This window comes from Cololabis saira, chromosome 24 (assembly GCF_033807715.1).
Source record: "Cololabis saira isolate AMF1-May2022 chromosome 24, fColSai1.1, whole genome shotgun sequence".
Classification (NCBI taxonomy): domain Eukaryota; kingdom Metazoa; phylum Chordata; class Actinopteri; order Beloniformes; family Belonidae; genus Cololabis; species Cololabis saira.
The window spans coordinates 3231450-3255418 of NC_084610.1; the positions used below are offsets into that span (position 1 = coordinate 3231450).

The window sequence follows — 23969 nt, forward strand, 5'->3', positions numbered from 1 at the left end:
CGTTCCTGATTGAAATCATCATAATGTTTAAAAAATATTTTTACAAACAAATCTGGATCTGTCTGGAACTAAAGATTGTTCACACCCGGGACCGTGCGGAGGTTGAACTCTTGGAAGACGCTTTTACTTGCGGGTCATTAGTTTATTTTGCGAAACCTTGTTCTGCATTTACGCCGAGTTAAAAACTTTACTGCATCGTTTGTTTTCTTTTAAGTCGGTGAACTATATAAAACTGTTATAATGGAAACATCTTAATTGACTTGTCAGTAAATCGCATCTCAAACGCAGTATTAGTTCCACAGGGATCAGAGCTCGGACAGTTTTCAGCTCCACAGAAAAGCGTTCATGGAGTTATGAAGTTTACACAAAAAAAAAAGTAATTTAAAAGACGTGTTTGAGTGCTTGTAATACCCATTAAAAAGGTTTGTTCAATGGACTTCTGAAATCGTTCAAAAAAACAAAGCTAAATGTGTCTTTCTTATCTTAAATTCAATGTCCAGAAGATCATCATCCTTCGGAGTCGAAGCCTCGGCTTATCTGAGATTTACTAACTTCATACAAACGACGGCTGAACATCTGGAACTTCCAGCTGCAGCTCCAACCTGGATTTGAGCGTTTGTGTTAAAACAGTTTTAACTTCTGACGCTGATTATTTCTAGGAAACAGCTTTCTGAAATACATCCTATACTTTTTTCTTTTCTTTTGAGTGTTCCTGCATTCTATTAATTATATCTGTCTTACAGACATTCAGGATATTAGAAATATTTGGATCCATAGAGGTAAAATTGATGGTAAAATCTGAGCCGACTTCTGAAGACAATATTTACACTGCTGATGGAGTTAAGAAAGTGTGTTTGAGTAGATAAAAGGTTTTGGTTATAAAATCATGTCATGCTGTCGCAGGCACCGGACAAAGTACAAACGCGTCCTCATCATCATCATCTCCCCCACACACGGAGGACGGCGCTTGATTTGGCCCAAATCATCCTGCTGTTTGCTTGATTGCAATATTGTCATTCAAATAGTCCATTTGCATATTTAGTTTCCTCTGGTTTGTGGCCGTCACGGCCCTGGGAGGAGCCGGGTCTTGCTCAGACGCCGCCGCCGCTCCGGTCCACCGACACCGGCTCCCTTTTCTCCAGAGTCTCCTCGGCCGTCTTCAGCAGCATGGCCAGCCGGCTGTCGGACACTTGGCCCTTCTTCACGGCGCTCATCAGCTGCAGAGGAGCAGAGAGAGTGTGGTACAACACAGGGAAAGGTTAACTCAGGGGTCGGCAACCCGCAGCTCTAGAGCCGCTCTTTAGTGCTGCCCTAGTGGCTCCTGGAGCTTTTTAAAAAATGTTTAAGCTTTTTTTCTTTTTTTTCCCTCTTTTTCTTCCTTTTTTTCTCTTTTTTTTCTTTTTTTCCTTTTTCTCTTTTTTTCTTCCTTTTTGAATTTTTTCTCAACATTTCGACTTTTTTCTCAAGATTGTACTTTAACATTAATCTCGACATTTCGACTTTTTTCTCAAAATTTACTTTTTTCTCGAAGTGCATAATTAAAAAAAACTTCCCCCAGTTCTAACTAACTTTCTACTAAAAGTGCGCGTGCGCCCAACAGCCGAAAATGGTGTGCGCACAAAAAAATCCTGATTTATAAAACCGTTAGATGCTACCCTGCTTCAGCACACCGTGATAAAAGTACCTGTGTCATCAACAGAGTTGTGCAGACCTTGGTGACAAGTTAATTAGGACCATTAATTAGAATCAGGTGTGTTGGTGCAGGGAAACATCTAAAACAAGCAGGATAGGGGTGCCTCGAGGACCAGGGTTGAGAAACACTGCTTTAGTGAACTGCTGCATCGTCTGTTGCAGACACCAGTAACTGCAGGCTGCTGTTTAAACAACAATAATGCTTTAAATCATTCCAAACGTGGGTGCACCAGCTAGAAACATAAAAACGAGACCAGAACTACAACCATCAGTCTCCTCCTCACATACCTGCAGGAACTCGTCGATCTCCACTTGTCCGTTCTTGTTCAGGTCCACCTCATTAAGGATTTCATGGAGCGCGTTCTCGTCGATGTGAACGTTGATGCTCTGCAGAGAGGAAAAACACCCGGGGATGGATGGTGGTGGAGGAGGAGGAGTGTGGAAGGATGAAAGGAACAGAGGGAGAAACTCACCTCTAGAACTCGCTGGACGTCCACGGTGGTGATGAAGCCTTTACACTCTTTGTCAAACTTGTGGAAACGCTTCTTATACCTGTCGCACACGAGACGAGCAGCGATTACTAAATTATTTAGATTTACAGCATCACAAAAACCACAGCTCTATCTTGGTGGTGAATAAGGCGGTTGAATATTTACCGGACCACTTCCTGGTAGTCCAGGTTGATCTCCGTGGTCTTGGTGAGCTGCTCGGAGCGGGACCTGTAGCCCATCTCATGGTACAGGAACTTCCTAGCTGCGTCCAGCTCCTCCTGGATTCACAGCAGAGACGGAGATGAGAAGTTAATCAGGAGTCCTCTTATCCCTGCTGGTGCATCCGCAGCACCCGGAGTCTCCAGGCCCCCCTAACACGCTACACACCAATATTTCCACTTTCAACAGGGAAACTGATCCGTTTACACACCCAGCTCCCCGCGGGACGAAGGTGTAGACTTTTCTTTTTGACAATGAACACAAAGGAATCACCTCCAAGGGCCTTTATCAGGACAGATACATTACTCTTTTTAATCATACTGTTATTTATTGAACAAAAATCGAACCAAGATGAGCTCCAGCCGGGTGCTGCTAGCTCGGGGGTCATCAACCCGCGGCTCTAGAGCCGCATGTGGCTCTTTAGCGCCGCCCTAGTGGCTCCTGGAACCTTTTCAAAAAGGTTTGACCTTTTTGAGTGAGTGAGTGAGTGAGTGAGTTTTTTGGTTTTTTTTCTCTTTTTTTTGTTTTTTTTCTCTTTTTTTCTTCTTTTTTGTTTTTTTTCTTCTTTTTTTCCTCTTTCTTTTTCTTTTTTCTTCTTTATTTCCTTTTTCTTCCTTCTTCCTTTCCTTTTTAATCTCGACATTTCGAGTTTTTTCTCAAAATTCTGACTTTTTTTCTCAAGATTTCGACTTTTTTTTCAAGATTTCGACTTTTTTCTCGAGATTTTACTTCAACATTAATCTCGACATGTTGACTTTTTTCTCGACATTTCAACTTTTTTCTCGACATTTCGACTTTTTTCTCGAAGTGCATAATGAAAAAAAAAATCTCCCCCCAGTTCTAACTAATATAGAAACATGCAGCATGTGTTGCCTTCATTCTAAAGGCTGATTTTTGGTTCCGCGTTACACCAACGCAGAGCCATGTAGAGCTATGTACGGTGCGCGTCGCGGCGTACCCTACGCCGTAGGCTCTGCGTCGATTTAACGTAAGACGTCAGCAACAACTACTCTGAGTCCACCATTCTGAGGCCAGAAAGATGATTTCCATCGGTCACACCAGATATAATCAGCTGTGAGTAAATTACCGTCTTCTTCTCCTGACTCCAGTCCAGCTCTTTGGCCATGATCTGAACGATGCGCGGCAGGGCCTCGTCTGCGGCCTGCACGTTCAGGAAGCCCAGGCGGGTCCGGCGTGCGATGACGTCGATGGCGGTGCAGGCGTACTCCCTGATGGCGTACAGGACCTGAGGAGGAACACAGTCTCAGAGACTCCTCCTCACAGCGGCACCGCTGACCTGCGTGAGCGGAGTCCTGCTTTACCTCAGCCTCGATGTACGGGAACTCGGACACCAGCCTCTTCCCCACGATGGGCCACCGCTGCCCCGTCACCTGAGCCATCTTGGCCACGTCAAACGCCTTCCCGCCGTAGGTGGAGGCCAGATGCTGGGCCACCTGACAGAGAGACGGAGGCTCAAGTTAGATCTACATTCTCATGTTATTACATTTTATGGTTTGTTTTATTATAAAATCATGCAAATTAAGTTCAGAGCAAAATCTAAAATGCTCCCTGACTCAATACAGAGGTTCTTTTCAATTCAGGAAACTCTGTATAATCTTAGAGGTGTCTGCAATTTCACTGTACAAAAAGCTAAAAAAGGTATGAAAAGGAGACGTGTCTCCATTACTGGAGTTAAATTCTGGAATGATGCCAACATACATTTAAAAACATGTCATTCTCTTTTGGTTTTTAAGAAAATGGTTTGTAAAGATATTTTTGAAGCTTATAAGTGCAACTGACTGTCTGTTAATGTTTGTTTGCCTTTTGTTGTTTCTTTGAATTTCTACAGGTCTGTCTCAGAAAATTAGAATATTGTGATAAAGTTCTTTATTTTCTGTAATGCAATTACAAAAATAAAAATGTCATACATTCTGGATTCATTACAAATCAACTGAAATATTGCAAGCCTTTTATTATTTTAATATTGCTGATTATGGTTTACAGCTTAAGATTAAGATTCCCAGAATATTCAAATTCTTTGAGATAGGATATTTGAGTTTTCTTAAGCTGTAAACCATGATCAGCAATATTAAAATAATAAAAGGCTTGCAATATTTCAGTTGATTTGTAATGAATCCAGAATGTATGACATTTTTGTTTTTGTAATTGCATTACAGAAAATCACAATATTCTAATTTTCTGAGACAGTCCTGTATTCTCTTTTTTGTTTTCTGGAGGTCGGTAGCCACAAAAGGAAAGTTGATAATAAAGGATAGGCTTTTATAAGCAGTTTGCTTCAGCCTATGCCTTTTCATTGTTCAACACATGATTATTGGTTTTGTGTGAAATGTTAATGCTGTGCACAAATGTGAGAAAGTGAGCAACCCCTCCCCTTCTCACCGTCACCGGACTTTTTTAATGTGTGTGGCAGAGTGGAGGATTGGGCGTGGTCTGCGGGGGAGCAGCACACAGGTGTACCTGGTTCTGCTGATTGGGCCCACCTGTGCCCAATCAACCTCTCCACCCTGCCTGGCTTCATAAGCAGTGGCTGCATACCAGAAAGGGGGCTGCTGAGTGGAGGTAGCTTGCTGAGAGACTATACTCAATGTGCCATTTTTTAGAATACTGATTTTGCCTTCGCCTGTATGTCTTTGTGCTTTTTTGCATACAATAAAAAGCCTTATTTTTTGGCATTCCACGCTCTGCAGTGTCTCTCCTTTACACCTCATCACCCAGGTCCAGTTTGCCTGATCCCCTTGTACGTGGGGAGGCCGCTCTGGTGCCTCACAACAATGTTTTTTTGGTGTTGTGTTTTTTGTTGTCATGACTGAATAAACTTGATTCATTCATTTCACTTTCATCCTCGGTGGGAAACACTCGTTGATGAAGAATTTCCTCACAAAGGCGGTTCCTGGCGTTCCCGCGATCAGCGCTACGTCTTCGTAGTTGAATGATAAACGACGGCGCCACGTTGTCAATGAGGTGTCATGTTTACCGAACTCCAGACTGTTTGCTATTCAGATCGTTGGCTTGCCGATCCCGTAAAAGGGCAAACGCTGTCCAAATATCATTGGTGACCTTTTAGGAATATTCCCGAGAACAGCGGCGCTGCAGCCGGAGTCTCTAATGAGGAGTTTGTCTGCGGCAGGAGCTCCTTCTCCTCCCGAAACCATCTCCTGCTGCATTTAATGAAAACCAACGGGCTAATTATTGGACAGACGGCGTGCAGCTGACGCAAGTCAATACTCCCTCACTTAAAACCATTGATAAATTGGACGGCAGTCGCCGCGTTTGGACTTTTGTGTGTAGAAATGTCAGCTCTGCAGCGGCGGCAGCTTTAATGTCAGCTCCTCTGCTGCTGCAGGAGAGAGCTCGTCTGGCTCGGGTTTCTTCCTGTATGAACCAAAACTTTTTTTAACACGGGAGCTTGAACTTCACTTTTTCTTTTTTTCCATCTCCCATCCTTTTATCTGAGTTTTCACAATAAAAGCCGTGCATTTTTCCTTTTTAAAGGAAGCCTTTCTGCAGAAAAATATCTGGAAAGGGTGTTTTTGTTGACAGAATCGCCCAGAAAAATCTTTTGTCACTTTGTAAAAGCAAAGATCTGCAGCTTTGAAACTATGAAGCTTGAAAACGTTTTTTTTGATAGAATATAACAGAAAACAGCCGTAAGTTACAGCCATGATGGGAATGACATCATGAGAAGTCAACAAAACATCAGGGAGATGTTGCAGAGAGGAGGTTCAACCAAATCTGAGGTAAAAAAACGAGGTTCGGAGTTGGTTCAGTCACTTTTAAGTACGCTGATTCAGATTTAGGCACGTAAAAGTTAACGATGAAAAGCTTTCACCATGGCGACTGAAGGAAGGGACCCTCCTCCTTCTATCAAACTCAAGCTTTGGGCCGCTCGGTGGTGCAGTGGGTTAAGCAGCGGCTCATGTACCGAGGCTACAGTCCTCCTGCAGCGGTCGCAGGTTCAAATCCCGTCCTGCGTACCTTTGCTGCATCATCCCCATTCTCTCTCTCTAAACCCTTCCTGTCTGCTACTTCAATAAAGGGCAGCTAGAGCACAAAAAACTCAAGCTTTTACTGCAAAAATCCTTTAGTGGGTTTGTAGTAACACAGCTGCAACTGCTGAGGAAAGACAGTTGTGGGATTAATTACACAGTGAGGGAATGTTTAATTTAAATATTTACAGACTGTTGAAGTAAAGGAGTAGCTAAGATTCACTTTTTCACGCCGCAGCAGCAGCAGATCCTCCCGGTGGAAGATGAAGTGTAAAAATGGTCCTAAAAAAGAAGCTTCAATAGGAAATAGGGGTGGGACGATACGTATAACTCACGATTCAATACTGTGGCGATATGTGGCCCACGATAACGATAATATCACGATACACGATATCTACGATATTCAATATATTGTAAGAAATTTCATCAACGATATATCACGATATATGTGATTGAAAAAGAAAAAATACCCGTAAAAAGGGAAACGTCTGGAAAAGGAAAAGTGCATGAACATTAATAACATGTTTTATCCGATTGTTGGCCTCGTTACCTAGTGGGGGCGGGGGGGGGGTGATCTCGTAGCCCTTGGGGTTGGGGGTCGGCTTGGGGGGTCTGGGGCGCGGGCCTCTGGTGGCCCCTGGGGGGCGGTGGGTGGGGCCGCGGGGTCCTGTCCCTGGCCGGTGGGGGCCTTGGGGGCCTGTGGGGGGGGGTACCTCATGGCGGTGGGGGGGGGTGGCTGGGGAGGGCTCGGGCGGGGGGCGGGGGGCGGGGGGCGGTGGCTTAGGCGTCTCCGGGCCTCCTGGGGGGGGCTGGGCCGTGGACGTGGGGGTCCCACCCGGAGGGCCCGGTCCTGCCTGGGTGGGGGGTGGCTGTCTGCGCTGGGGGGGCATTGCTGCCTTGGTCCTCCGTCGCTGGGCGGGGGCCAAGTGCCCCTGCGGATGTGGGGACTCCGTGACCCTTGGGGTGTCCGCCGGGGTGGCCTCGGGGGGGGGTGGGGCCGGGTCCGGAGATCGGGCCTCCCCTGACCGGGGGGTGCACGGGCGGGCGCGGCGGCGGGGTGGCGCCATTCCCAGGTATCTATGTCTTATGTTGTCAGTATGAATGGGAGGATGTTGGACCGTTTCCCCCTCCGTCTGGGGGCTCCGGCGGCTCCGGGGGCGCCCGTGGAGGTACGGTGGGGCCCTGGCCCGGCTCGGGGGGCCGGCCCCCGTCTACTGGATGGCCGGTGGGGGGACGCGGGTGTCTTATCAGGGCCGGCTTTGCTGGTCCTGCCTCCTGGCTTCGGCCTCCGCTCCCCCTCTTGCCCCCCCTACACGATTCATACGCACATAGGCGAAAGGCGGGGGGTCCGGGTCGTGGGGGGCACTGTCCCGCGTGGCCCGGCACTCCCCGCCTCACGGTTTTAACAGCAAACTAGACACTGCACATTCAACACTTTATAAATACACTTGACAAGGACACGTAGTTCGGGAGGGGGGGGGGGGTCGGTGTCAATCGATACTTGGCCCTCCCTCCTCCCTGTTTTTATGGCATTAATCACATGCACTCAACACAAGGGGCGGGAGGGGGCCCCACATCACCCGCGTTCCCTCACCGGCCTGGGCCTCGGACAGGTGGGTCGGGTTACCCGGGCCTGGCGGGGCCCGCCGTGCAGCCTGGGGTGCCTTCTGGCGGTGCTGGACCCCCCCGGGGAGGGGGAAACGGTGCGTGATTGTATGTCTGTGTCGGTGAGAATGCGGTATGGAAGGGTCCTGCCATGGAGGATTTGAGCCTCCATTGGCAGGACATCAAAAACTTAATAATTTATCAATATTATATTATACAAAGATGGTTATTATTATTATTATTATTATTATTATTATTATTATTATTATTATGTATAGTATATTATATTATTATTAGTATAGGTATCGGATAGGTGAATGGATGAATGAATGGGATGCCTGGGTCTGGGGCCCTCCATTGTCGGGCCTGCGCGGGTGTCGCCTTGTTGGGGGGTTCCCTCTCTCCGGGCCCGTCTCCGGTCCCCCCCGCTGCCTCTACGGCGGGGCGCCCCTCTGGTCTTGGAGGGCCACTTTCGTGGGGGACGGGTGCGCCTGCCCGCGTCGGCGGCCGGGGCGGCTCTGTCTCTCCGGGCAGGCTGGCCCCCTGCCGGGTGGGGGTCGTTGGCCTGAAGGGTGGGGGCCTCCTGGCCGCGTGTCCGGCCCGGACCGGGTGGCCGGGGATTGCCTGGGTCGCAGTCCGCCGCCGCGGGATCCCTGGCTGCTTCTTTCCGCGCCGTGGGGGCCCCGCCCGCGGGCCCCCTCGGCCGCCGCCGGGGGGGGGGGGGGGGCCTCGCAGGCGGTGGGTTGCCTCCCTCCTACTTCTCCCCTCTGTGGGGTTTGCCGGTGGCCTGGGTTCCGGGCTCTTCCTTGTCGGCCTCTGGTCTCGCGGGTGGCGGGGTCGCTCCCCCCCCTCCCCCACTATAGATACACTTCAGGTGGAGCTTTGTTTGGTTTATTACACACACACACACACACACACACACACACACACACACACACACACACACATACACACATATAGTCATTTAGTCACATGCACACTCACACACACACACACACACACACACACACACACACACACACACACACACACGCATGATCATATACATACACACACACACACATAGACATACACACTGGCTTGTTCACCTGCATGCTGGCTCTCTAGTTTTTGGGTTTAGGTAGCGGTAGCGATAGCTTAGCTCAGACTGCGATCAGATCTCAAGATTTAGGTCGATTGCTGTTCGTGTTTTGGTTGGCTCCGTGCCGGTTTCGTGCTTTGTTTGTGTTTTTTTGTTGCAGATTTCCAGTGCTTGACGTGTGTCTCCGTGTGTTCCTGCTTCCTGGATTGGCAGTGGATGTCGTCACCCCCCTCCCACCCCCTCCCCCCCCCCCCAAAAAAAAAAACAAAAAAAAACAAAAAAAACACTGGGTTTGTATGTGTATATTTATGTATGTGTACGCATATGTGTGCGTATATATATGTATATATTACATATAGTAATAATGCACATATATACACTTTTGGTTTCTACCGTCATGGTATCAATCAATAATATGTGTGCAGACAAGGTAAAAAAAAAATAAAAAAATAAAAAATAAAAAAAAATAACATGTTTTATATAAACCAGGACAGTGCACTGCTTTGTTTCTAATTCTGAAAAGTCAGTAAGCAACTTAATTTTGCATAGTACCTCACTGCCCTTATTTGGTCATTTCTTTATTCAGTTACTTCTCTTGTATAAATATTTATGATTTACATTTAATTAGCACCTTTGTCTTTAATTGAAAGGATGAAAGGAGAACTTTATTTTGAAACAGACTTTTATTTTGAATGTTCGGACCGGATATCGTCCATCGCTAACGTTTTTTGTTGTTTTTTTTTGCTGCTGTCAAACGGATTTTTTGTTATAGTGTCTCAGTTAGTGAGGAAAAAGGTAATGTTGTCAATGAATACGAAATCCTGAAAGAAAAGTCCTTTACTAGTAGAGGTGGACGCAGGATGATTTACACGATACTAATTTATAAACTCTGAACTCAGGTCAGGATCTCTCAGATGAGTTGATGGATTGATGAATGGATGAGATCATGTATGAATGTAACTGCACATGAACAATGAACCCTTCAGATGAGAATGCAGCTCCTCTCTAACTGCTGCAATCTTTTCATCAATAAAACCGAACAGATGTGTCTCAAACGTGACAGAAGATCAACTGCCTGATTAAATCAAACCTGGTTCAGCTTTGTGAGGAGAAGGAGAGCAAGAACTTTGAGTTTACGGAACAAAACCAGCTTTCAACCACGTCATGTTCAGTCGCCATGGTAACAGACTCCCAGTTCTGCCTGAGTCGGGTTGTAGGACCTTGATCTCTTACATGGAAAACCCCGAGTTTACATCATTTTAGTTTAAACAGAGTCGGCGTTGGTACAAAACCGTCTCTCTGAGTCACAGACCCCAGAACAAAACGTTCAGCTGCAGAAACAAGGGAACGAGGGATGAAAGGCCTCAGAGAGAGAAGAAACGCTTCTCCTTAAAAACAAATAGATCCAAACTCGTCAGGTCGGAAAAGGTTCAGGCTTTCACATTTGGAGCTGATTGGAAATGTCTTATTGGAGGAAGAAGTACAACGATGCATAGTCGTGTTTAAAGGAAGGTTTGTGTTTTACAACCGAAAAACATTTGAGTTATTACGCATGTCATCTCACTGACTGTGTTTCCATGCATCAATAATCCTTTTAAAACCCCAATATTGGCAATAACCCGGATTTGTACGGCCATGTAAACACCAATAACCCCTTTGAATAACCAGAATTTGCTCATATTCCGGTTTTTAAAAAACCCAATATGAGCCCTGGGTTACTCCTTTTAAAACTGTAAACGCCAAACGGAATATCCCCATCAAACGGAACAGGAATTTGTTTTCTGCACTTCATAAATGTAATGAAGGATATGAACATTTCTGCATTTGTAGACGGTAGAATAGAATAGAATAGAATAGAATAGAATAGAAGACTTTATTTCTCCCAGAGGAGAAATTCAATTGTGCAGCAGCCAAACACACACATGCTCAACGGTTTATACAAAAAAATTAAAATAGAAATAACCAATAAATAGCTAAATAATTAAAAAAAAAAAAGAGCAATATAAAATAGAGAAAGAGAAAAAATAGTAAACACAAAAAAAACTGATAATATTTACACGTGCAAAAATACGTGAGGTATTTAGCGGCAAAGATTATTGCACTCGGGTGGCTACAGTTGGTTATTATAAAGTCTGATGGCTGTATTAGAAAGTACCGGGATAGTGAGATTTACAAGAAGGTGAGTGAAAATTTGCGCGAAGCAGCATTTGTTTTGAATTTGGATACAGGAAGAAGAAGCAGAAATGACAGGAATTGCGTCATGATGTTCTCCGTGCGTCACTGGTTTGATCCAGATATCCCAAATGATTAATTACCATGTAAACAGAATATTCTGAATGTCTCAGTAACCGGAATATTAGCAATAACCTGAATTTTGACTGCATGTAAAGGTAGTGAGTGCTGCAGGGGTGTCTGACCTCCTTCTCCAGGCCGTAGTCCTGCACCAGGCGGATGTAGAGCGTGGGCGTCCAGCCCCGGGCTCCCTCCAGCATCAGCCCCACCGTCCTGCAGGGCTCGGCCGGCAGGCTGTGAGTCCTCACGGCTGCATCCAGAGTCTCCTCGGCCATGGACCTGTACGTGGTCCACTTCCCACCTGGACACACGCAGCACGGGTTCAGAACCACGGACAGGGAATGGAGACTGACCCTGCATTCACACTGAAAGCGTCACGGGCGTCATAGGCAGCGTCCAATCACAGACCAGGATTCCCGGAGCGAGAAGCCTCAATGCAGATTGTACTTTCATGTTCACACAAACGTATTCACATGCGTACGTGAGCAGAGCTGTGCACTAACACACTTATTTTATCAGGAATTAATATATTTCATCCAGCAAACTGACATTTTTGCTGATTTGACTGCCGTTTTTACCTGAACTGATCACGTGAAACAGTAACTGATGTTGAGGAGCTGGATGATCCCAACGATTTTATTTGCTACATCGATCCAACGCAAAATAATTAAAAACCGTGCTTATTAATCACAAAACACAGTTTAAACATCATGACCAAATCCGCTGGGACCCAGTGTGTCAGTGATCACCGCAGACAGACTGCAGCTTCACCGAGACCAACGATGATGGTTGATGTTGATCCAGGACCAACCTGGTTAAGGATCAAACTCACTCTAATCTACGCGGAAATAACGCAGAAATATAAAGAAGGTTCCCAAAGTGTGATCTATGGTGAAATAGGAAACTGAAGATGTGCTATATACAGGACTGTCTCAGAAAATTAGAATATTGTGATTTTCTGTAATGCAATTAAAAAAACAAAAATGTCATACATTCTGGATTCATTACAAATCAACTGAAATATTGCAAGCCTTTTATTATTTTAATATTGCTGATTATGGCTTACAGTTTAAGAAAACTCAAATATCCTATCTAGAAAAAATAGAATATTCTAGGAATCTTAATCTTAAACTGTAAACCATGATCAGCAATATTAAAATAATAAAAGGCTTGCAATATTTCAGTTGATTTGTAATGAATCCAGAATGTATGACATTTTTTTTTTTTTTTAATTGCATTACAGAAAATAAAGAACTTTATCACAATATTCTAATTTTCTGAGACAGTCCTGTATACACTTTCTTCCCTCCAGTTCTGCAGCTGCAGCCGTCGACAGTATATGCAGCTTTCAGTGTGAATCCACAAAGCAGCGCGATGCTGCATCAAGAGATTTGTAACGCTTTCAGTGTGAATGCAGGGTGAGGCGTCGTCACAAAGTCGAGGCGGCGGCGGCTCCACTGACCGGCGATGGTGACCAGGCCGCTGGCGCTGATGCTGACGATGTGGTTCCTGCAGATGGACTGGGTGTCCTTGGAGTCGGGGTCCGTCACCAGGGGACGGATGCCGCTCCACGCTGCCAGCACGTCTCCCCTGCGCACTGCGGACGCCACAAGGTTACATTTAGAGACATCCCCGTGTGGCGGGCGGAGGGTGGAGGGCGGAGGAGGACGGGGACCCGGTACCTTCTACGTCGGGGCTCAGGTAGTTCCGGACTTCACTCAGGATGAAGTTGATGTCGTCCTCTCCCGGGATGGGGTGGGCGGTCACGCTGGTGGGGGTGTCGGTGGTCCCGGCCACCGTCATGTTCTCCCAGGGCAGGAAGAAGATGACGCGGCCGTCGCTCGTGGCCGGATCCAGGAGACCCATGTTGTCTGGGCTGAACCAGAGAGGAGGGACTGTTAGTGGAGAGGGAAGAATCGGGACAAACTAATGGATAAACACATGTGTGGGAGGAAGAGGAGGAGGTGGAAGCTGTGGGGGGGGGGGGGGGGGGGGGCAGATAACGGGCAGGAGGAGGATGAGGCAGAAAATGAAGTGGCTGGCATTTCTGTTCAAAGGGCTGGAGCTCCCTCGGGTTTCACTCAATAAGCTTAGCTGAACTTTAAAACCTAGTGGAACAACAGCCGGCTGCTGCTGCACGGCGGCTCCGCCGGGGAAGGTCGTCCTGCCCGAGACGGGTGGGGCAGGTAAAAGTCCTGCTAGCTCCGTGTTTACCTACAGGAGTGGGAATGAAGAGAGAGCCATGTTTTAGTGGTAGTAACACCTGTAGTAACCCGGGATGACGATGTGGACGCCGGCGCTGGGCTGGCAGATGTTCAGGGTTTCCTTGTTGTCCATTTTCCTCAGAGAGTCCGTGAACGGCCCGGTGGCGTTGATCACACACTTGGCCTTCACGTCAAACTCCTGGCCTGGAAAATAAAAACAAAACACTCCCAAAAATCAGCACAATCATTAAACGTTCCTGAGAAGCTGAATCTGAAAACTCTGCCGCCTCCCTCACCCGTGACGACGTCCCTGCAGCGAGCGCCGCAGACCCTCTCCTTCCCCGTCTCTCCATCCTTCTGCTTCAGCAGCTGCACCACCTCCGTGTAGTTGGAGACGGCGGCGCCGTGGCGGGCGGCCGACAGGGCGATGGCCAGGTTCATGCGGGCGTCGTTGTGCTGCCCTGAGGAGGAAGGAGAAGAGGAGCTCTTACATTTATTTGTAATTATCTGCAAGACCTGATAGTGCCTTGTGTTCCTGGCAGAGCTCTCCGTTCCTGGAGTGCAGGTTTACTCGTAGTTCCTAGAGTATCTAAATGTAGATTTGGAGGGCGGGCGTTCTGCTATCAGGCACCATTACTATGGAACCAACTTCCTTTTTTTTTTTTTTTTTTTTTTTATTTATTAACATACAGTGCAAACGATGACAAAAGACAGCATCAGTATGTGTGTGTGTGTTTGTGTGTGCGTGCGTGCCGTGTTTGAGTGTAAATAAGGTGATGAAAATAGGTACATAAATTGAGAATATTGATTCGAGAGTGAACAAATAAACAATTTTCATATAGAGTGGTGTAGCATGATATCATATAAATATAGCATAATAAATATAGTAATATCCTAATATAACATAATTTGTATAAAATATTATAACATATAACCAAATTATATCACCATACTATTATATATTACAATATAATACTATAGTTTAACATGCCAAGAGATTTCATAACTTTAATATAATAATATGAAACAATATATCATAATGCCAGTAATAATTATTAGAGTTAGAATTGGTCATTTATGTTTTGCAATGAGGGGTGAGGTCAGACCGGGGTGTCAGGGAAGCGAGCAGGAGGCCCCCACCAGACTCCAGTTGCCCGACCAGGAGCCCCAGCAGGAGGCAGGTAGGACGGCAGTGAAAGGAAACCCCCCCCTATGGAACCAACTTCCAATCTGGGTTAAGGAGGCTGACACCACCTCCACCTTTAAAACTAAACTTAAAACCTTTCTGTTTAGTAAAGCCTATAGTTAGTGTTTAGTAAACCTCTAGCTGGTGTTGGTAAATCTCTAGGTAGTGTAAACTCTAGTGTGTTAGATTCGCTCCTGTAGTTTCTTGTGCTGGCCCCCCCTATTTCTCCTCTTTTTTCTCTTTTGTACATGGTGCAGCATCCTCTGCCGGTGACGAAGAGAATCTCTGAATGCACAACACCGGAACCTGCAGCGTGGGAGTGAGAGGGGCAGGGTAACGGCCCGGGCAGGCAGGGGAGAGGTTTGTCCGTCAAGACTCCTCTCCCTGGCCCTGCCCCTTCTCAACCTTTCCCCGACCCTGAACCTAACCTGGGACTTGCTGATTGGGCCGGAGCTTCGGGAGCTGCGTGCTTGCCTGCGGTCCCCACCCCCGGTCATCCTGCTGGTGCTTCCACCTGCCTGCTGTGTGCTGCTGACGTCCCTGACCCCCAGTCTGGCCCTCAGCAGGAGGGTCCACCCTTATGATCCAGGTCCTGGTCCAGGTTTCTTCCCTCCTAAAGGGGAGTTTTTCTTGCCACTGTTTATGTTATAATTGCTCGGGGGTTTATGTTCATGTTCTGGGTCTCTGGAAACAACATTTGTTGTATTAGACGCTATACAAATAAAATTGAATTCAAAATTGAATTGAATTACATTTCCAGGATGAAGAACTGCTTCTCTTCAACAAACAAAGTTAAATTATCTCCACTTTATATAATAAATGAGGACATTTGGACGGATTAGACGAGAAAGTAAACTATTATTATCAATATAACCAAAAAGAAATGTACAGGTTTCTTTGTATTTCTGATTTGGTTCTGAAACATAAAGACCAAAGGAAGATGAGGAGGATTCCTCGCTACGCTGAATGTGTTGACGAGGTTGTTTTTGCTTCCTCTGTGATGATCATCACTCAATATCCCGCCGTTTCCACGTTTCCACGGGTTGTCATTTGTTAAATTAGGAAGCTCCTTACACAACCTGATTCGATGATTCCCGATCGTCGCCTCTATAACTCAGTTTTGGAGGTTTCGCTTCAGAACGACACATCTGAACTCCTGAAAATTACATCTAAAATACGTTTAAGATGGAAGAAGAGAGCCGTCAGTTGTTTGTCGTGAACTTATAAACGAAAATGCAATCTGGTGGCATTTTCCAGGCGCGGGCCTGAACACATCAGCGCTGGCTGCTGGAGCCCGTGAGAGGGAAGCAGCGGCTGCAGCCGTAACCACGGCAGCAGGAGGGAAGGCTGCTGCTCAGATGCTGCGAGCAACGCTGCTCTACGCCGCCGGGAGAGAAGGTCAGATTTCTAAATGTCACGGGCGTGATTGTACCAGACGGCATAATGGAGAAACGACGCCCCGTTCCTGCACCATCCCGCACTCCCACGCAGCCTCCTCCCTCCAGCATGATGGAGGAAATCAGACGTACAGTACGCTGCTCTTTCCCAGCCTGGACTCAACACCATGGAAAGTGGATGAAGAAACAAGCTGCACTTACTTGAAACGTAGAAATAGAAAAAGGTTTTCTGTATTAATATGTTTTAATGAGGGGAAGTACAAAATAAAAAATCATCTCACTCATGAACAACAAAAAAACAAAAATAGACGAAAGGTTATTAGTCTCTTAAAGCATGAAACTGTTGCTAAAAACCTCGATTAACGGGGCGGCTATACAGGACTGTCTCCGAAAATTAGAATACTGTGATAAACTTCTTTATTTTCTGTAATGCAATTATAAAAACAAAAATGTCATACATTCTGGATTCATTACAAATCAACTGAAATATTTCAAGCCTTTTATTATTTTAATATTGCTGATTATGGCTTACAGTTTAAGATTAAGATTCCCAGAATATTCTATTTTTTTGAGATAGGATATTTGAGTTTTCTTAAGCTTTAAGTCATGATCAGCAATATTAAAATAATAAAAGGCTTGCAATATTTCAGTTGATTTGAAATGAATCCAGAATGTATGACATTTTTGCATTACAGAAAATAAAGGACTTTATCACAGCATTCTAATTTTCTGAGACAGTCTTGTAACATAAAGGAAGTTTAATCTAGTTCAGTCAAAGTCTCGAGGGAAAAAAAAGGAAAAAATATGTTATCAATTAAGAAAAAAATACTATTTTATATATTACTAATAAAATGTTCTTAAAGAAAAATTGTCAGTTGAAGAAAAAAATTGTAAAAATATCTACATTTAAAAGAAAACAATGTCATAAATGTTTTTTTATAACTGAATGCAGAACAAAAGGATGCAACCGAGAAATCCAAACGACAGCTGCAGATTTCCTAAAAGATACTAGTCGACAACTAACACCATCCAGCTCAGTCTCTTCTCCCACACAGTATTGTGTAAAGTATCACCTAAAATGGTTTATCTTATTGTTTATTCCTCCAGACCAGGGGTCGGCAACCCGCGGCTCTAATCGCCGCCCTAGTGGCTCCTGGAGCTTTTTCAAAAATTGACCTTTTTTTCAAGAGTACCTGGCTGCAGGCAAGATGGCCGACAAGGGCGCGGCCATTTTTTCCATCCATACCGGAATTCCAGACCGGAAGTTGGTCTTCTTCGTGTATATTATTATTCGTCGCGCTGAACCAGACCGGAAGTTGGTCTTCTTCGTGTATATTATTCTTCGTCGCGCCGATCCAGACCGGAAGTTGGTCTTCTTCGTGTATATTATTCATCGCGCTGATCCAGACAGGAAGTCTTTTTTTTTTTTTACTTTATTGAAAATATATTCATATACAAACAAGGCATCATATCTTTTTTCCAACATGTATCAGGGAAAAGGTGCATAAAGAGTACAGAGGAAAAGAAATTAAATTAAATTTAAAAAAAAAAGGAAAATAACTCATATTCACTATTCACTCATAATTTTTCCCCTCATGGATCCGTTTTATGGAATAACAGAGTGATAATAGTAAATAGAAAATCGTTATTTAAAACATATATATATATATATATATATATATATATATATATATATATATATATATATATATATATATATATATATATTGTACATGGCTTATACTTGATGACAACATTCCACGTCATGTTTAAAATGTATTAATGTCCTTACGAGAAAATGTTATGATACTGTGTTATTGTATGTTCAATAAAAAAAAAACAAACAAAAAAAAAAAAAAACCCAGGAAAGACAAACCTCCGGATCAGCGGACAAGAAATGCAACAATAAATTCATTAGAAACTGCCTAAGTGGAACTTTGTTCCCCAAACAAAACAAAAATGATATACTACATAAATTTGATAAAAAATCAATTGATAAATTAAGAACAATGTACCTAACATTTCCTATACCCCCCAAAACGAAAGAAACGCACTTTAAAATTATGAACAACATTTATCCTTCTAAAGAATTACTTAGATTACGCTTTAATATCGGTGACAATATGTGCACATTCTGTGAAAATGAAATTGAAACTACGGACCATATTTTCTTCTCTTGTGGTGCAATACAAACATTCTGGAATAACCTTCACAAATTTATTAAACGGAAAATTGCATCGTTCCCATCCTCTATTTCTAGAGATAATGTAACTTTTGGTATGATCTTGAAAAACAAAAATGATGAACTCTGTTGCAATGTAATCCTCTGCTTGGCAAAATTTTTTATCCACAAGAATAGGACACTAAAATCATCCCCCAAATTTTGTGTATTTATGAACAAATTTAAAATGTATTTGAAATCTCTAAAATGTATAACAACAATTAAGGCACGAAATTTATATGATCTCTTAAAGAATTTTCCCTACTGAATTGGATAAAATCAGTCTGAATTCCCCCTTATAAAAGCTGCTTTTTTTCCTTACTGGTTTTATTACTTTATTAATTTAATTACTTATTTATATAAGTTCCTTTTATTTCATTATGTCTGTTTATTATTTATTTTATTCAGTCTGTTCACTTTATGTTAAAGCATTTTAAAATATGTCACATTAGGGTCAGTTTTATGTTCCCTTGTTACTCTTTCTGGATTTCTAATGCTGTTTTATTCGTCATGCTCAATTCACTCAGCTGTTATAATCTTTTCTATCAATAACGTCATGCCATTATATACCACATTTGTTTAAATGTTGTTTATTATTACTGTTGTAATGGGACATGTACATTACTACCTGCATTGGGAACACCTGAATGTGTTTCACTAATTGTAACGTCTGACCTTTCAATAAAATTTCTTAAAAAAAAGAAAAAAAAAAAAAAAAAAACCTCCGGATCAGCGCGACGAATAATATACACGAAGAAGACCAACTTCCGGTCTGGTTCAGCGCGACGAATAATAATATACACGAAGAAGACCAACTTCCGGTCTGGAATTCCGGTATGGATGGAAAAAATGGCCGCGCCCTTGTCGGCCATCTTGCCTGCAGCCAGGTCCCTCTCCTTTTTTTTCCTTTTATTCTTCTTTTTTTTCTTTTTTCTTCTTTTTTCCCTTTTCCTTTTTTTCTCTTTTCTTCCTTTTCCTTTCCTTTTTAATCTCGACATTTTGACTTTTTTCTCGACATTTTGACTTTTTTCTCGAAATTTTGACTTTTTTCTCAACATTTCAACTTTTTTCTCAACATTTCAACTTTTTTCTCGACATTTCAACTTTTTTCTCGACATTTCGACTTTTTTCTCGAAGTGCATAATGAAAAAAAAATCTTCCCCCAGTTATAACTAATATAGAAACATGCAGCATGTGTTGCCTTCATTATAAGGCTTATACTATATTATATATATATATATATATATATATATATATATATTACATAAATATATATTACATAAGACTTTTCATTTTTTGCGGCTCCAGACATATTTGTTTTTTGTGTTTTTGGTCCAATACGGCTCTAAAACATTTTGCTCCAGACGGATGAACTGATGAACACGAGGAGCTTCATCTGGGTGAATCTGCAGTGGGGGACGTGGGGGACGTGGGGGGACGTGTCCTGCAGATGCAGCGTTGCCTCCAGCCTGAAGCTTCTCACACCCGCGTGGACATCGAGCGTATGTTCGGTCCTCCGTCTCACCAACCTTCCTGCCCGGCAGGAGCAGGGAGCGGCGTGGGAGCGGCGTCCCAGCAGCCTGTCAACACTCTCTGTTCAGCACCAGCGGAGATGTGAACGGCCTGGGGCTGATGCGTGTCTGAGGCCTCGCATCGCCGGCTTGACTTTAGTCTCTAATGGCACTTTTGCACTAGGACTTACTCGGCCCGACTCGGCCCGACTCGGCTCGTCGCGCCTCTACCCGTTTGTTTTTCCACAGCCAGGTGAGAAGTGGGCAGGTTGGGGTGAAGCTGCTGTGACGTACTCGATTGCGCAACCTCTTTGTTCATGTCGGCGCTGATGAGAAATCAGCTGGAGCCGCGAGCGGCTGAGAGTAAAACAGCCCGTCTACATCCCTTTTTTAATTCTCTCGTCAACCCCCAGGTTTATGAACATCTGCACCTCAGAGTTGGATCACCAAACAGACGTTTTGCGCTTTATAATAAAATCGCCGCGGGTCGCTCTCGCGCTGACTCCCGCTTCCTGATTCAAACGTCTGCCAGCCCCGCCCCCCGACCAATCAGTGGCGCGGAGGGTGGTGACGTCAGAAATAGTCCCGGCTAAGCCCGCAAAGAACCTCGCCAGAATGGTTACAGAAATAGTATCTGCTTGGAGCGGCTCTACCCGCCTCAGCCCCTAGTGCAAACGTGCAAGACGGGGCTGCGCCGAGCCGAGCCGGGCGAAGGCGGGACTAGTGCAAAAGCGCCATAATCGTACCACATCTGCACAACGTCCATGAAACACAGGTACAACATGAAGGTACGCACTCTCTTTGCTTTGCTGTATTTGTCCAGGCTCATGTCGCACTTGTCAGAAACAAGAATATTCAGAGGTTTTGATAGAAAACACTTGTCGGGCCGCTCGGTGGCGCAGTAGGTTAAGCGGCGGCTCATATACTGAGGCTACAGTCCTCCTCCTGCAGCGGTCGCGGGTTTGAATCCAGCCCGCGCACCTTTGCTGCGTGTCTTGCCCGTTCTTCTCTCTACCCCTTTCCAGTCTGCATCTCAATAAAGGGCCACTAGAGCCCAAAAAAATCTTTAAAAAAAGAAAACACTTGAGTCACGTTTGCTGAGTCATGTTTTTTGTTTGCATGTCCACCGGTTTAGGTAAAAGGGCAAATGCCTGAACATGAATTAATTAATTAATGAAGGAATGAACCAGTGCAGAAATATGCTTTTCCTACTGTAGCAACGGAGTGTAAAAACGATTTAAAATGAGTGTCTTAAACTTCAGATGCTCTTATTCTGACGTATATATTTCCTTTCAGGTGAATTATTCTTAATGCCTCATTGGAAAAATTGCAAATAATAAACTGTTTGCAAAAACTAAATGCTGTAAAGAACAGAAACTCCTCTGCACTGAGAAGATCGACTCAGCATGGAACGAGACTGGTTAAATTTAGGTGGATCATCGCCGCCAGGTGAACCCAACGCAGTGCTAAAGACCTCCACAACCACAGAATCAACTTCAGGACACGCAAGTATCTCAAGAAAATGTCTGGTTATATGACATAAAAAAGTGTACTGCAGTATATTTATTTCATATATAATAAGTATAATAAGCTGCCACAACGACCGTCCTCCCCTGTTGCCACGACCCCCAGATGTGCTCAAGTAAGAAGATGAGAAGGGAAGTAAAACTAAACTAAGGGCCAATCCCAATACACCCCCTACTTTCTACCACTAGCTAAAAATGAAACCACAGATTTTAGGGCTCTTGTAATCTTCCCAGGGCCCAGTCCCAATACTCCCACTACCCCAACTTTTCAGCACTAACCCTAAATTTTGCTTGCTATGTCACTGCGTGGTTTACGTTCGGGTACGTAAGCGACTGCGTAGTTACGTTTGCACAAACGTCACACCATATCAGGAAGCCCAGAGATAAAAGCTGTTTTAATTTCAGCTGTAGCGCTGTTAATATGCCACTTTATTAAGTTTTAATATTTTTTCAGGTGTAAAAGTAACTGTTAAGATCCCCAACCTGGGCTCAGTTTATCCAAATAACGTCTGTTAAGAAATTTGATCCGATGTTTTCGGAGATGAGAAGAGCCGCCGGCTCGGAGCAGCAGCAGCTCACGGCCAACCTGCGCCGTCGTCCCGGGGAGAAACCTGCAGCTCTGTGGAGAATTACCTCTGGCTGAAATAAATCATTTAGGAAGATAAATGTTGGTTTAATAGATGAAATCTAACAGTTGTAGCTACGCCTGTTAAGAAATTTGCTCCGAAAATTTCGGGATGATGATGCCTGCCGGCTCGGGAGCTGATTTATGGTTCTGCGTTAAATTGACGCAGAGCCTACGGCGTAGGGTACGTAACCTACGCCGTAGGCTCTGCGTTGGTGTAACGCGGAACCATAAATCAGCCTTTATTCTGGCGAGGTTTGAAAAAGACTTTGCAACAATGAGCAAGCGAGTGATTATGTACATTCACTGAGTGAATATTATGAAAGTAAAATATATATTTCTCACTAGAAATGTAATCAAAACGGATTTTTATGCAGAAACTAACTCAAAATATTGATTTTATTCACTAGAAAATAAGAAATGTCTGCCATGTTTTTTCGTTTGATTTAGTCTGCAAATGATGATGTAAAGCATTCTGGGAAATTTCTCTAGCCTTCAGTCGCGAAGTCAGTATCTGAAATCCCTCGCTCTGAAGGACTAGATTCATACACACTAGCCCTCGTTTAGGCAACTACCCTTAGGTGAAAAGAGGAATTGGGACACCACTACCCTCACGGGAACGCACAGAATTTAGGGGTAGTGCTGAAAAGTAGGAGTAGGGGGGGATTGGGACTGGCCCTAAAGCTGCTGTGGTTGTGGCCAGGAAACAGAAATCACACCGTAGTTGTGCAGGTAAAGTCTTTGCAGGTAAAGTGTGTGCAGGTAAAGTGTGTGCAGGTAAAGTGTGTGCAGGTAAAGTGTGTGCCTTCGGCTGCTTCCTCTGGGCTGAAGGGCAGCAGAGACGTGAGCGTCCCTGGCGCTCCTTTGCTGCTGTGTTTGGGATCAATGTGCGCTCACGTTCAGACGCGTTGTAACTGTAAAACCAGCTCTAATCATTACCCCTCCACCTCTGTGCTTTTGTGGCCAAACGTCTAAACTTTGGTCTGGTTTGTTTAAAAGACGTTCTTCCAGGTGATCAGGCCTTTTCTTCCAGGAGAAAAGGATCCCTTGTCAACCCTGTTTCAGTCTTTTAGTAATTGTAGATTTCATGGATTTTGGCTCCGAGTTGGCATTTAATGCGCTACGTGAGGAGGAACGATGGACTGCGAACAATTAGTCTACTTTCATAACCTTTTTTGATTGATGTCGAACGACAGTGACTTCAATACAATCACTGCTGATGTCTTTCCTTCTTGGCATTGTTTTATCACACACCAGCTTCTGCTTTCACTGAGCTGCTCATCGCTGCTGATGGTCTGCTGATTGGCTGTTTTCTTGTTCATTTGAGGTTATTTGAGACCTAGATAGGATAGGAGGATTTTATTTTGTACTGATAAGTAAAACCTTACAAAGTACACCGTCATTCCTTTACCTCTCCTTAGAAACTTCCTCTTAACCCCCATAAGCTGAAAAGAGAGCTTTATACAATAAAAGTAATAAATAAAAAGTAAATGTGACTGCCAAATGTGTTAATAATGACAAAAAGAGTTTTTAATTTCAATATAATATTAACACTTAAAATAAAAAAGAAAACTTTTTCAGTGTACAGGACTGTCTCAGAAAATTAGAATATTGTGATAAAGTTCTTATTTTCTGTAATGCAATTAAAAAAACAAAAATGTCATACATTCTGGATTAATGACAAATCAACTGAAATATTGCAAGCCTTTTATTATTTTAATATTGCTGATTATGGCTTACAGTTTAAGATTAAGATTCCCAGAATATTCTAATTTTTTGAGATAGAATATTTGAGTTTTCTTAAGCTGTAAGCCATGATCAGCAATATTAAAATAATAAAAGGCTTGCAATATTTCAGTTGATTTGTAATGAATCCAGAATGTATGACATTTTTGCATTACAGAAAATAAAG

General features: G+C 44.0%; 1 protein-coding gene across 2 annotated transcripts in view; it reads right to left on the minus strand.

Moving 5' to 3' along the window:
- Window positions 1–759: 759 nt before the first annotated feature.
- The window catches only part of gpd2 (glycerol-3-phosphate dehydrogenase 2 (mitochondrial)), a 35600-nt gene continuing 12390 nt past the window's right edge, over window positions 760–23969 (minus strand). For both annotated transcript variants that reach the window (XM_061715414.1, XM_061715415.1), the window contains 11 exons: window positions 13888–14052; window positions 13651–13795; window positions 13070–13263; window positions 12850–12984; window positions 11513–11688; window positions 3725–3856; window positions 3490–3648; window positions 2349–2461; window positions 2166–2244; window positions 1981–2079; window positions 760–1217 (listed from right to left, as the gene is read on the minus strand). In XM_061715414.1, the coding sequence (XP_061571398.1) occupies window positions 1092–1217; window positions 1981–2079; window positions 2166–2244; window positions 2349–2461; window positions 3490–3648; window positions 3725–3856; window positions 11513–11688; window positions 12850–12984; window positions 13070–13263; window positions 13651–13795; window positions 13888–14052 (1523 nt within the window). In that variant the 3' untranslated portion in view covers window positions 760–1091. The remainder of the gene's footprint in view (window positions 1218–1980; window positions 2080–2165; window positions 2245–2348; window positions 2462–3489; window positions 3649–3724; window positions 3857–11512; window positions 11689–12849; window positions 12985–13069; window positions 13264–13650; window positions 13796–13887; window positions 14053–23969) is intronic.